The sequence below is a fragment of the Diabrotica virgifera genome, chromosome 10 (assembly GCF_917563875.1).
Source record: "Diabrotica virgifera virgifera chromosome 10, PGI_DIABVI_V3a".
NCBI lineage: Eukaryota > Metazoa > Arthropoda > Insecta > Coleoptera > Chrysomelidae > Diabrotica > Diabrotica virgifera.
This window is the reverse complement of record NC_065452.1, coordinates 144,936,329-144,951,392: the sequence shown is the minus strand read 5'-3', so window position 1 is coordinate 144,951,392 and position 15,064 is coordinate 144,936,329. Positions and strand designations below refer to the sequence as shown.

Genomic DNA, 15,064 nt, shown 5'->3' with positions numbered 1-15,064 from the left:
TTAGAGAGCAATGCAAAATTCAAGATATTGTAAGATGGGGAAGATAGCGCAACAGGATGTGGTACAACCATGTAAGACGAATGGATGAGAATATACTCCCAAAAATTGCCCTAGAAAACAACCCGACCGGTTCAAGATCCCCCGGAAGACCACCTAAAAGATGGAGGGATAGTTGGCAATCTACCTCCCAGAAAATTAACCAGAGGCACCTTCAGAATTAAACAGATCGAAAGATCTCCAAAAGTGAAAGAAGAAGAAGACCTACTTTTAGTTGAACCGAACTAAAAAAGAGTCCTTTAAGATCACAAGAGATTTTCCTAAAGAAAAAAAAAAACAGATTGTAAAACTTGTGAAGGCTAAAGAACTCTATAAATCCAAGGATGTCTTGACGTACCCTCAAGAGACCACAAGTGAGGATCTAAATGTGAGCTTAACTCATCTTGATAAACAACTTAAAGAATTAATTAAATAATGACTAAGGTGAAGCGCTGTTCAACCTTGGACATCAAGCTGACAGCAAATGTAGGACTAGATCATGTGAGTCTGATTTTCGACATGAATTATTCTTAGGCAGAATCTAGGCTGGAGACTAGATGCTCTTTTGCCAACTCCTTTCTGCTAGTTTTAAAAAAGTTGGATGAAAATAAATCTGGTGTTTCTAAACGTGATTTGTGTTACAGCCACTTTATCCTTAGAAGGAAATAAGTTTATTGCCACCTCCCATCTTCTATTTTGCAGCTCATGATTTGGATGCAGCTCAAAACAACTATTTAGAGTTACTGCCTCAAAAATTAAAATAGCTATGATGATTGCCAACCTCCGTAGCGGAAGAAGTAACCTGAAGAAGAAGATCTTCTATTTTCCTTCAAACTTTAAGGCATTTCCGTCTTTATTGGTTTTAAGACTATTTTATAGGCGTCTCCCCAGATTTCTTGTTCTAGTGCTTCGTATAAAGTTTTCCAGCATTCTCTTTTGGTCTTGTTTATTTCCTTCTTTAGAATCATTATATTTTCATTGTATTCATTTTTGCTTCTTGACTTTGACATCTTTGTGCCCTCTTCCTTGTTTGTATACATTTTTTCTTAAGGTGTCTCTATTTCTTCGTTCCAGCAATAAGGCAGACTATATTGTCTTCCGTCCCCCTTACCAATTTCACTTTCCTCACTACTAGCTTTAATATCTTTTGCAGCTCCCCTATTGTTTCCATATCTTCTTCCTGTAACTCTTCTATCCTTTTTGGAGCCTTCACCCAATATGAATAGCAGGATTAGTTCCCTAGTTTTTTAAAACTGTTAGTTATTTAGTCGTAGCTGCTCCACCATATTTTAGTAGTTCCAGGTCCGCGCCAAGGCTGTCAAGCGCCCCGGGGCAAGTAATTTTAGGCGCCCCTTTCCTCCTTCCATTATAAGTAGTTTTTTGTAGCTTAGTGGATCGTTATACGGTATAAATACAAAGTATTTTTATGTGTTAGGAAAGTATCATCATCATCATAATCTAACCGTTATCGTCCACTGCTGAACATAGATCTCCTCTAAGTTTCTCCATGTCTCCCTATCTTGAGCTACCAGCTAACCAGTTCCCGGCAGTTCTCTTTACATCGTCACTCCAGCGCGTTGGTGGTCGATATCTGCTTCGTTTGTCCGATTTTATAACAAAGAAAAAAATTGATATTGCTTCGTCGGGGTTGAAAAATATACGTTAAAATTAAGTCCGGAAGTGGATAAACTGACTAATTCTAAGCAACTTTTGTTCCATAATAATATACAGTTTTTTCTACTAAGTCAATATTTTCCATTTATTTGCGAGTGAGTATGTTGCGCATGAGCATGAGTTGCGTTAATTTTTCAACATAAAAACCACGGTTTTAGACCGTTTTTTGCAAATAACACAAAAAGTGTGTATTTTATTGAAAAAATTTTCTTAGCAAAAATAGAGCTTATAAAAAAATTTAAAAAAACTTGTGCACGCATGAAGTCTGTAGATCTAGTAGAGGAAGAGTTGTAGCTTGAGTAAAGTGGGTTCTTATTTTTCAAATTAGATATCGAACATTTTAACGTGAAATATCAAAAAAAATGAAGCACTTTTCGGTCAAAAATCATGACAACTTTTTTAAAGTCTTTAGAAAAAGCTTTATTTTTGTTTTTTTTCAAAAAGTTTCTAGTAGCAAAAGTAAGTCGGTAACGCAGAAAATAAAGTTGGTTCCTTTTTTTTTAGTAAAAAACATCGTAAAAATTTCCGCTTAATTAGCATCTCAAATGAAATTAATTGTTACAGCTTTACAATTTACTTCACTTATGTATATTTATAATATGATCTGAAAGTTTCACCATTTAAAAGTGCTTATTTTTTTAAAAAATTGGTTTTAAATAAAAAAATATATTGACATTTTTAAGAAAATGCCCTTTTTTCAAAATTTTTGCTAAGAATATATTTTCGCTAAAATACTTACTTTTTAAGTAATTTATAGATAGTTTGAAAAACTGTCCAAAAACGTGGTTTTTTTGTTGAAAAATGAACATATTCACTCGCAAATAACTCGAAAAGTTGATATTGACTGAAGTAATATAAAAACTTTATAGAACAACTTAACTTTATAGTTACTTACAATTCGTCAGTTTATCCACTTCCGGACTTATTTTTAACGTAAGTATATTTTCCCCCCGTGAAGGAGTGGTACTCCCCTAGGGCAAAAGCACACGTCGACACAATATCATTTTCTTCTTTGACTTGTTAGCTATGTGTATGCCAAACTTCATGTTAATCCAAGCGGTTCTTTAAAATTCAGAGGTTTTCCAATATTTTACCGTGAGTGAATGGAGTAATAGTTCAGTTTAAGGGGAACGGAGCAAAATGGGAAATATTGACCATGTCAAAATTTTTAATGTGTTTTAAATGTATTATTTTTTTTTAAATCCTGAGAAAACTAATAAGTATTTTTGAAAAATTTGAATGCAGAATGAAAGACTACTTTATTACCGAGGGCCGAAAGTCCCTTAGAATAAATAAAAAGTTTCTTTTAAATGAAGTATTTGCAATTAAAAATCACACTAAATTTTTCCTATTATTTTCACCCCTGTAACTTATTAAAATAAACATTATAGAAATTTTCAGGGATTTGCGGCCCTCGCAATAATGTAATCTTTCATTCTGCGTTTAAATTTTTCAAAACTATTTATTAGTTTTTTAACGATTCGAAAAAAAAATGAATACATTTAAAACACATTGAAAATTTTGACGTGGGTCAAAATTTTTTCATTTTGCTCCGTTGGCCTTTGAAAGAAATAACCGTTCGTACACTTAGGGGATCAAAGTAATAGGTAATAACTGCTATTTTTATATCTACCTACGATTGGTAAATTTTCAATTTCACAAGATAATAAAATATTATTAATATTTCTAGTAATTTCGGTATTGTCAAATTTTTTTTTCGGCACCTCCCGGCACCTTTTTATTTCGGCGCCGGGGGCACCGCCCCTCTCGGCCCTTATGGACGGCGCGGCCCTGATTAGTTCATTTGGTACACCATCTTTACCTGCAGCTTTGATGCATTAAATACATCACAACGGAAGATTAGATCTGCAGAAATTTAGTCAATAAAGATATATCTTACACAGAACAGTTACTAACAGTTATTTGTTGTGTTAAAATAAAAATATATTCATTTTAAGTTGTATAATTAAATTTATGTTTTTAAAAACTGTATTTTAACATATTTTTTTTGTTTCAGATCGAAAAGTGGCGTGGAGGAGCAAAGTCCCCTCAGTAAGGCTGAGGTTTCCAGTGGCTCCCAACAGAGACGCAGAGCTTCAAAGTGCTCAGTTAAGGATACTCACTCCACCTCAACACAACGACGTTTCCAGTGTCACCGTTCAAGTAAATCTTCTTCTCGGTTCACGACGAAAACGATTGATAGAAGAAAGGACTTTTTACCTGTCCCGGAATTCATCAAAGTGGTGTGAGGCAGACGTTAGTAGTGCGATGCGATTGTGGCTTAGTGGAGAAGTAAATTTAGGAATAGAATTAGTTTGTTTGGATAGGAAATGTAATTTAAATCCTTTAGAAGCTGGTATCACTACCTTACTACATACGAGCGAATCTCGACGAGTGAGAAGATCCATTTACCACAAAGAGAGAAGAACTGACTGCCACAAAAGCAGACAAAAGAGGAGGTGCTGTAGACAAAATATGAAAGTAACTTTTAGTAAACTCGAATTTCCTGAAATGAACTTCATAGTCGAACCAAAGGTTTACGAGGCAGGGTACTGCCATGGTCTGTGTCCTCCCAACTTCAACCACGCAACCAATCATTCTAGGATACAAAGTCTCATGCATCAAATGGAGAAAAGAAACGCTTCTATTAGAACTTCTAGATCTAGGATTATACCAAAAGCATGTTGTGCGCCCTCTAAATTAGGCTCTTTAGAAATTTTATTAGTTGATAAGGACGATCCTAGTAAACTTATGGTAGAAAAGTGGGATAATATGAAAGTAATAGAGTGTGCATGTTCTTAGATATTTTAGAATTAGTTAATTATTTACATTGTGATTTAAAATAGTGCATTCTAGCAGATTTAGTATTTCCAAAAGAGTAAAACACTAATTTAATCCGAAATAAAACAGAAAATGGTGTCCTTATTGGGACTACTTCCAGAAAAACTCACTGTATATTAAACTTATAGTAGTACCAGCTATCTAAAAGATTACCTGTATTATGAAATGATCCCTTGTTTATGTAATTTCATACCTCGAATAAGAGCATCCCGCTGATCTGAATATTAATGAGTCTCTTAGATAGCTGGTACTACTTAACTAAATATTAAAGTGTATAGATCCATTCTATAAAACCATTGATAAGCATTTCATTGATAAGCTATTTTTTTGAGAAAGATGATATGCAATTGAATTCAAGTTTTTTAATTTATACATATTCTAGCTAAACAAATTCATAGCAACAATCCCCCTAATGTTAAAACATATAAAGTTATTTGTAGCGATATCCAGTGTCCAGATAAACCAAAGTGAAAAGATATAGTACCAAAAAGACTTTCTGGTACCTGATTTAGCGACAATGTATCACCGTTGGCATTATTGCTTGCAAAATTGGGATCAATGTTTCTTCTAGGGTGCTACTTCGCTGAGGATGGCTTGAAAATTTTGTGCGTTCTTGATTGATCTCCAATTGTTGCGTGTGCCGCGGTGTCTGTTTCCAGTAAATAGCTTCTATAATTATTTTAGAATCTCTTTTGTTGACTCCGATGTCGTTCAATCTATCTATCAAGGTTCTGTGCTGCAGCCGCTCGAACGCCTTTTCAAAATCTATAAAACAGACAAAAAGGTCTGCTTGTTGATTATTGCACCTTTGTGCCAGAATTTAAAGACAGAATATTGCCTCTCGTGTTCCCATACCTTTCCTGAAGCCAAATTGTTCTTGACCGGTGACCTTGTCACATTTTCTACATATTCTGTTCAGTATGTTATTTAGTAGAGCTTCAGAATGTTATTTAGTAGACTTTGAGGCGGAAGTCCTAGAATAATTTGGCGTTCTTCTTTTTTGGCAGTGGTATGAAGACGAAGACGGATTCAAGCAGGGCCTCCGCTACCATATGTGCAAAGTGTGCAATGCCATCCTTTAGGGGCGTCAAAACTGAGGGTCAAGAATTGCAAAAATATTTACAAAAAAAAAATCAAAAAGCAAAAATTAATTTTAAAATAAAAGTTAAGAAATTACATAGTTCAGTTTTACTTTGTTTGGATGACATTATTAGTCTTTCTATAGATATAAAATAAAAAATCCCGCTATAAAAATAACAAACACCCATTCCGTAGACAAAACTGTAGATAAGAAATACCTAACTATGCCCTGATTTCGTGGAAAAATTGTGTGGGTGGTAATTCTATCTCATCGATAAGCCAACGATTGTGTGACGCTCAAATGATGATTCGACAAGATTTGAAAATCGCATACCCATCAAATAACTAATTAGACCGGGCTGTATCGTCGCCTCCATTAGCGAAATTATTCCGATTCTATTTTTTGCACAAACTTACTGAAAATGAGGTCCTTATAACAAATCCACAGGTTGCCAGGCGGTGCTGTGGTCGAAAAATTGTTAAAACAAATTCACAAAAATAATTTTTTTCATTTCGAATAATTTTTTTTAGATCACTTGGGTCATTATGATTAAAAAAGGTCTCTTGTCATTTTTCACTAAAATTGATTGTTGTCGAGTTATACACGATTTAAAATTTAAAAATGCGAAAATGGCCATTTTTAAGGCTTAATAACTCGATTTAAAATTACTATTATGAAAGTCAGAAAGTGACGAAATCAAAGTTTAAAACCCCTCCTTCAAGATCCTGAAGAAATTTTTGACATTATTTTATTACAAAGCTGTTTTTAATTATTAACAATTAGCTCTGTAGTCCAGGCTGTATCGTTGCCCACGTTAGCAAAATTATTTCGATTAGATTTTTTTGCAAAAACTTACTCAAAAAGAGGTCTTTATAACAAATCCACAGGGTTCCAGGCGGTACCTTGGTCGAAAAATTGTTTAAACAATTTTTTTAATTCGAACAATTTTTTTCTTAGATAATTTGGGTCATTCTGAGAAAAAAGATCTCTTTTGATTTTTCTCTAAAATTGATTGTTGTCAAGTTATATGGCCATTTTCGCATTTTTCAAATCTTAAATCGCGTATAAGTCGACAACAATCAATCTTAGAGAAAAATTACAAGGGATCATTTGTACTCAGAATGACCCAAGTTATCTAAAAAAATTTTGTTCGAAATGAAAAGAAAATTTTGTGAATTTATTTAAAAAAAATTGTTTAAACAATTTTTCGACCACGGCACCGCTTGACATTCTGTGGATTTGTTAGAAGTAATTATTATGGTAAGTTTGTGCAAAAAAATCGAATCGGAATAATTTCGCTAACGGGGGCGACGATACATTGCCGTCTAAAGGTACGTTTTTACTGGCGCGGCTGGCTCGTAAAGTAGTTAAAACAGTAAAAACGTAACTTAAATGGACAAAATTTGAAAATCGCGTTACTCTGGGTTCGCCTTCCACAAAAGGGTGGTGTTGTGAGAAAAAATATTCTCGGGTTAAGTTTAAACCCTGTATGTGTGACAAGATGGTCCAGCAGAATTGATTCAATAAAGCCCCTTAAACTTTATTTAATTAAGATTTACTATGGTGTTATTTGTTCCTATTTTGCTTTATTTCAAGCACCTACCTACCTACCTTCAAAAAAATAAATAAAAAACATTATCAAAATGCCTTAAGGGCCGCCAAAATTATTTTTTTTGCACACAGGCGCCAGTAGTTCTTACGGGGGCCCTGGATTCAAGCCATCTTTTAGGGATCTCTGCTGTACTGTGAATGTTAGATATTAAATAGACCAAGAAGGTCTAAGTTTTCCTCGTTGATTAACTTCAATAGCTCAACTGGTATTTCATCTTTTCCTACAAATTTATTGTTTTTTAGTTGACGTAGAGCATATTCCAGTTCTGACTTCAGTATTGGAGGACCTTCGTTGTTTTCTTTATTTAATGTAGGGGGTTCTTTGATGCCATAGAAGATATAAACGCATTAAAAATACAATTAAAAATAGCCGAGGTGAAGTTAAAGTCATTTAGAGTGATCAAAATTATGTCTTTCTCAAAAACATTCAGCTCCTCAAAAATATACATATACATAAACATATATATTATTTATTTATATTGATAGCGACACTATTTTAAATCACCCTGTATATATTTTTGTACGGGTCGAACTGAGCATTTTTTACATTTTCACTGTGATATAATTTAATCTTTTATTTTTCATTTCATGTATCGAAAAAGTATTATTTTTACCTGTTCACTTTTATATAATATTTAATTTTATATGAACTGATTTGTATGAGAATCTTTTATTTTGTTAGTAAAGACTTTTTTAATAAACTGGTGTATTTTATTCCCTAATAATTTTCAGGAAAAAATATTCAATAGAAAAGAAATATGACCTGAAAGTAGAAATATTGAGGAGGAAAAATAACGAAAATAATTGTGTAGATATATTTTAATGAATTGATCAATGAAGCTACGCATGTTTAGGAAATGAGATTTTACAAACTAAACACTAAATGTACAGGCAAGGATACAGGTATTGACCATCTAAAAAAGTTCTGTGCAGAGCTAGGACAAATGAAACCTGAACCGATGAACAAATGAAGAAGTTAATTAGGAAGTTGCAGGTAAAGACAAAATACCAAACGAATTACTGAAACATTGTGGAGACTTGACAGAACAATTAACATTAATTAACAAAATTATAAAACATAATAAAATACCAAAAGAATGGAGAACGAGCGAACTAATTAAAAAAAAAAGGAGATAAATACAGCCAGAAAACTACAGAGGTATAAATTTGTTAAATACTACCCTAAAATTTTAAACTAAAATTTTACAAAAACGAATGAATCAGAGGATAAGTTTAGCAGATGAACAACAGCCTTTTCGTACTTATTTGTCATAAAACAAATGACTGATAAATCACTAGATTATAATAGACCAGCATATCTATGTCTGATTGACTTGAAGAAAGCATTTGACACAGTAAGTGTACAATAGTATAGTTTGACACTGTATAATAGAAAAATTCGCCTAAATGCCACAAAAATAATTAAAAACATCTACCAAAACAACAAAATGGAAGTCAGGATAGATAAATAGCTAAGTAGAGGAAAGTCGCCGATTATGGAATACCATTTTGTTTTGGGGATATAAAATAATACCTTTATAGAAATGAAAACAATTTAATGTTATGACACATCAGTCATACATTTTTAAGTAGTAATTAAAAGCCTTCTATTAAATATCTTAATTACCAAAAAAAATCGAACAAAAAAAAAACAAAATCCCAAATGATTAACCAAATATGAAATATGTACCCATATATGGAATATAGGCATAAACCAACATATCAATAACAAAAATAGACATAAACATCTGAGATCAAATAAATTTAAATAAGAAAAAAAATAAAATAAAAATGTATACCATTTTTATTCAGTTGCAATGCGAAGGCAAAACAATCTTACTTTTCAATTAGAATACGGAGCGCAGTCCAGTCCTCTGAATCGCGATTTTCGGCTCTTATTGGAGCCTCATCGGAGAGAACGTAGGCACTGTTCTCCATGGAGAACACTATGTTCTAGTTCTCCACTATGGAGAACAGTGCCTACGTTCTCTCCGATGAGGCTCCAATAAGAGCCGAAAATCGCGATTCAGGGGCCTGGACTGCGCTCCGTATTCTAATTGAAAAGTAAGATTGTTTTGCCTTCGCATTGCAACTGAATAAAAATGGTATACATTTTTATTTTATAGTCGTATTACTCCGTAGAGTAACCAGGTGCATTTTCCGTTGGAACTTTACCAAGCTGCAGACGGGGGATGTGAATTTCATAGTGTAGAATTCCTTCCCTTTGTCTTCACTGCAGCATCCATGTGCTTGCAAATTGTAGAAGCCTTGGAGGTTGTCACCAGGAAAGTGTACCAATAAGTTTTCAATTTAAAAATCTTTTAGTAATATTTTTAATATTTTCAATATTATTAATTTTACTATTAGGATTGAAAACAAACTTCATCTTTAAATAAGAAAATTGTGAAAAATGAAAGAAGTAGCTTAATTCACTTGCAGACATCACATATCCATGTACGAAACTCTGGACCAGCACAATCATAATAATGAGCTCACTTACACTTAATCCACTATTCCATAATTAGGCACCAACGACTGTCCATATTTGGATTTGTACATTAGTTCAAACTAGTGTTAACATTTTTTCAAGTCGTAATGTTTTAATTACAGAAGCTCATAAAATATCAAAATAAAGCTACTATTGATATACGCAATAGCATAACAAGTCTGTATTCATGCATAATAACCAATAATACACATTGAATATATTTACCGTTGAAATTTTCTTCGAGGCGATAAAATAAAACGCACCTGTCAGACACGTATCGTTTGCGCATCTGACACAGAGGTGTGAATACGATAATAAAGAGAGCGACTGAAATAGAGGATGGTCTTGTAGTGCGCTTCCAACTTAAATTTTCGGAGAAATCAAGGAATTCCATATTAAGGCACTATTCCATGTTTGGTTACTTTCCTCTACCTTTTCAGACTAAGACACTGGTGTCTGACACCGGTGTCCGCCACCGGCAGCAAAGCATTGTTTTAAATGAAAGACTATAGACTAGTATCTGGCTGATTTTAATGGCTCAACAATGCTTTACTGCAATTGAACACCGGTGTCAGAAACCAGTGTCTTAGTCACAAAGGGTACTTACAGATAGAGCCATTAGCACATATGCTATATGCTCTTCAATTTAATCATGGATGAAATCATCAAAAGTGTCTACTAAGGAACAGGATACAGAATGGGAAACAAAGAAGTAAAAATACTCTGTTACACTGACGATGCAATATTGATAGCCCAAGATGAAAGATAGTATGCAAAGACTTGTCCACAGATTTAACATAAGAGCAAAAGAATTTAATATGACAATCTCATCTCAGAAAAATAAAACAATAGCAAACCACTAGCTTTCCCGCTATGGAGACCTCGAAAAAAAAGTGAGAGGTCAATTACAAAAGGCAATCAGACTGGCAGAATGCCTTAATAAGACTATAAGGGGAAATCGACATATTAAAACTGAGATGAAGTCAAGAATTTATGAACCCAGTGTAAGACCAATAATGACATCATAAACAAGACACGACACAGTCACAACGCAAAGACTACTGGTAATGTAAACGAAGAGATAGGAGTACCGAGAAGAATTACAGGAAACACGCTGAGAGATCGAAAGAGGAGTGAATGATTAGGAGAAAAGTAACGTACAGTGTATAAACAAATGGACACTAAATAGAAACACTGCCGCTTTGCCATCCTTCAGCCTTCAGCTCATTGCAGAAGAAAGTTCTTGATGTAATATTCGTGGTATTGTGAATTGTAAGTTACATATATTTGGCGCAACTCAGTAATATTCACTGATGTCTCGTATCATAACATCTCGTATTATAACATCAGCATATAACATAAGTACGTAAGATGTATTAATTTGTTCTTCGCCGTATTTATTTAAAAACATTACATAAAAATGTATGATTTTACTTCAAAGTTGCTTCAAAGCCACAGAACAAAATAGTAGTTTTCTATTCTGTGTCAAAGCGCTACACATTTTTGGGCTGTCATGTGAATGTCAAAAGTAAACAAGTGTCACGTTCATGTCAGTGTCAGTTGTCAGTGTCAATCAATCATTGTCACTGTCACCGCTCAGCTGTGTAAAATCCTGAAAAATTGATTTTGATTAAAAATGAGGGGTGTCCAATAGTTACATAGTAGATGAAAACAAATACATTATCATCGAATAGAAGGTACATCTTTAACTTTAACTGATTCCTAAAATTAAGTAAAATGGCTATGTATAAACGTTTCCGTGTTTATGAAAAATCGGATCCTCCCAGTCCCCACAGTGTTCTTCTAGAACGCAAAGGAGAAGAAAATACGCTGTTATTTGAATCCCAAGCAGTGGCAGTACTCTGTAAGTACCTAATATTACGCTTACTTATAAGTAGTGCAATATTATAAATTTTAAAATCAAAACAAAGGGTAAACTATTTTGCATTAAGTACTTCATACTATATAAGCGCCACTTTTGCAGCTTCTCTCTGTTCCCTTGCATTTCTTTAGTATCCAATTAAACATCTGCTTTTTTAGTTCTTTAGAAACTTTTCATATGAATTCTGTGCTGTTTATTAATTTTGTTGTATTAAAATTTAAATTTCACTTCTAATATATCATTACTTTCATTTATTTTACTAGGACAAATTATAATTTGGTATATTTTTGCTATTATTAATCCTGTTATTTATCTTATGACCCCATGTTTTACCTTAACTTCTTTTTAAGTGCCTTCTTCCACTCGGAGGTTGGATATCATCATCACTATCTTTACTCTATCTACTGCTGCTCTGAAGAGTTCTATAGAACTGCATTTAAACCAGTCCCTTAACAATGTTCATGGACACTACTGCATATGAAGTCACTTACTCCATAAGAAGATGTGTCTACATGTGAAGCGTGTCTGCGAATGTGTTAAATTCTCCAACCATGACACTCTCCTTGTTCCTATAGCCTTTCCTCCTCTTCTCTTTCCCTGTATTATCAGTCTTAGCATTTCATATCGCTGTCCTCTCAATGTCCCAATTATGGTGACTTTCTTATTTTTATTGTGTTTATTATTTCGTATTACTTCATCTTTTATTAAGTAATTAGTGTTTAATCTTTGTATTGTCTATAAAAGTTTTGGCTTATTTGTGCAAAACTTTTTGATGCCATAAAAGTTTTTAAAAATTTCGTTTGTGAAGGGCAATTATTATTTACATTAACTATTACAGTTGCGGCAGATAAAGAAATTTACAAATACAATAGAACAATTGCAATTTTTTTGCTTTTGTTCATTTTTAAATAACAGTTAAAATCAGTCCCAGCGCTAGTGTATAAGGTGCCCGGGATAACATTCAGATTCAGTGTCTGTGAGGATAGCTACAAATCTAATGAAATCTAGTGTTTGGCAGTATTGCCATGTTCTTAGAATAAATCGGGAAAGAGCATATGATATATTTATTTATTAACTGAGAGAAAATAAACTAGGTAAAACAAGGAGAAAATTTTTTAATGTTCTTTAACTTGTTCGCTGCCCTCTAGGTCAATATGACCGAGAAATTAGCTTTCCCACAAACCAGCTCAGTCAATATGACGAAGAATTTTTTTTTCATTTTCATGCCAGAGACACATTTCCACGAATCTCTTAATATGGATGACGTAAATTTCTTTCATTAGACTTCATGATCCGCTGAAATCTACTTCTGCGCAGCTTGGTCCAAGGAATGACAATTTTTTGGCCTGAACGTAAAAAACCGTACAAAATACTCTGGCAGCGAACTAGTTAATTATGTTGAAATACTAAGATTTCAGTATCAATAATAAAGTTAAAAAGTGCAAAATAAATGGTCATAAATTTGATATTTGCTGAACATCTGTGGCAATCTGGTAACTGCAAATTTAAAGGTTCTGACTCTACTAGCAAATGTATCCACTAATCTGTCAGGGCAATTGCCAAAAAAATTTCTAATAATTAACTACAATCAATATTAACACAAATAACAAGTATTTATTCATTCATGTTTTATATAAATTAAAAAATAGCAGAGTCCATAACATAATATAATAAAAATGTGACATTTTAAGATATGGCAACAGGACATGGCAACACTGCCAAACACAAATATTTGATTTAATTTATAGCTATCTTCACAGACCCTGAATCTGAATGTTGTCCTGTGCCTGCCTGCAAAACTAGCAAAGATGCTCTTACATACACCAGTAGAAAAAAACCTCGTCTTGGTGCCCCCCAAACAGGGGTGCTCGCCTGCAGCACATCCCTTGTACACTAGGGTGCATCGAAAAAATAAAAGTTGGAAATGTTATATCTAATATTGTGAAAAAGTTGCTAGTGTTATTTTTCAACATATTAGTATTTTTAATTTTTTTTTCTAAGCGAATCTTCTGCTCCCCCAACGACCTTGAATTTTATTAAATATCTGATTTTAATGGAAATTTCAATTTATATTATTTGGAATAAAATATGTGCTAACTCGATCTTAGATCAATTAAAGAAATCTTAAAATATTGTCAATTACAAATTTAAACATATTTAAAGTTTTATTTGTTTTTTAGTCTTCCCAACCCCATTGAAATGTCCCGCTTTGTGAGTCAGTGCATGTAATTTTCACTTATGTTTGGTGCGATGCCTTACTTTGTTATTATTGTTGTTTGTAAATTAAAGATTTTTAAAATAGATAAACCAGGACCATGGGGAATAAAATCAAGATGTGCTGTGGACCCCCCCATTTTTAGGCAACCACCAAATAAATACCTGAAAATGTTTTACCAAAATACAATAAGCGATAAAGTTTTGTGGTTGCAAGCGGATAAAAAACTCAGCAAGAAAGAGCCAGAATTTTCTGGTATTGCCGAACAGGTTGCAATTAAATTGGAGGAAATATGGAAAAGGGCTTTAATTCCAATAATTTAACATATAACAATTATTCAGCTTTTAAAAGCCTATCATGACAAATATATGAAACTTATGAAACCATTTAAGAACAGGCAAAACAGTGAATTTTACAAAAATAAAATTCCATGCTTTAAGAACAAAAGTAAAACTACACGTTTCGATCTTGCAGCATGCAAATGTGACACTCTGATTACCTAATTGTCTTTGTAGCAAATCTCAAAAAGTGCCTCTGGATGAGCGCGAATTTATATCGATAAATCAAAGAGGTCCCAGAAAAATGGTGATAAGCTCGATTGATAGGGAAACCAAAAACAAATATAATCAGAGATAACAACGGTAAAAGAAGATAGTTACCGACGCAAAGACAAAACTTTAGCTCAAGTAAAAGCAGTACCAAGTTTTATTGTCAATCGATCGTGGAAAAACACATAACACTTGTTATGCGCCAGTGTGCTATGAGCCAGGGTGCAAATATTTCGGATATGGTTATCCCCTGTCTGGTATATCAGAAAGTATCAAATCCAGCTATTGCATGTGACGAAACAGTCGTAAATACTGGCTTTAAGGGTGATGTAATACGGCTGTTAGAAGAACATCTTAAAAAACCGCTTCAGTGGTTTGTATGTCTGCGACATTCAAATGATCTACCCCTTGGGCCCTTGGACATCAAAAGAAGTTTGCCAGTGACCAAATCAAAAAACGTGAGGGTCTTCAAACTTTCTCCTATAACAATTTTTATTCAAACGACTACTTTGAGTTAATTAACTAACAAGAATATCATCTTACAGAACCACCTATATCTCTAGATTTTCGAGTGACAATCTGCGAGATTTTATTAAGAACCCTAACTTAGACCCTTTTAACATTGAGATTGAGAAATATCACTACCACAAACAATGTGTAGAACGATGTGTCAAGCTTGTGACACAAG

General features: G+C 33.4%; 2 protein-coding genes across 2 annotated transcripts in view; both read left to right on the top strand.

Annotated features, from left to right (window-relative positions):
- The window catches only part of LOC126892999 (bone morphogenetic protein 2), a 156,211-nt gene extending 148,267 nt beyond the window's left edge, over positions 1-7,944 (top strand). The window contains exon 3 of the mRNA XM_050662934.1: positions 3,728-7,944. Coding sequence (XP_050518891.1) covers positions 3,728-4,512 — 785 coding nt within the window. The 3' untranslated portion in view covers positions 4,513-7,944. The remainder of the gene's footprint in view (positions 1-3,727) is intronic.
- A 3,374-nt stretch (positions 7,945-11,318) lies between these two features.
- Positions 11,319-15,064, top strand: part of LOC126878688 (synaptojanin-1) — a 55,715-nt gene continuing 51,969 nt past the window's right edge. Inside the window, exon 1 of the mRNA XM_050641549.1 lies at positions 11,319-11,595. Coding sequence (XP_050497506.1) covers positions 11,469-11,595 — 127 coding nt within the window. The 5' untranslated portion in view covers positions 11,319-11,468. The remainder of the gene's footprint in view (positions 11,596-15,064) is intronic.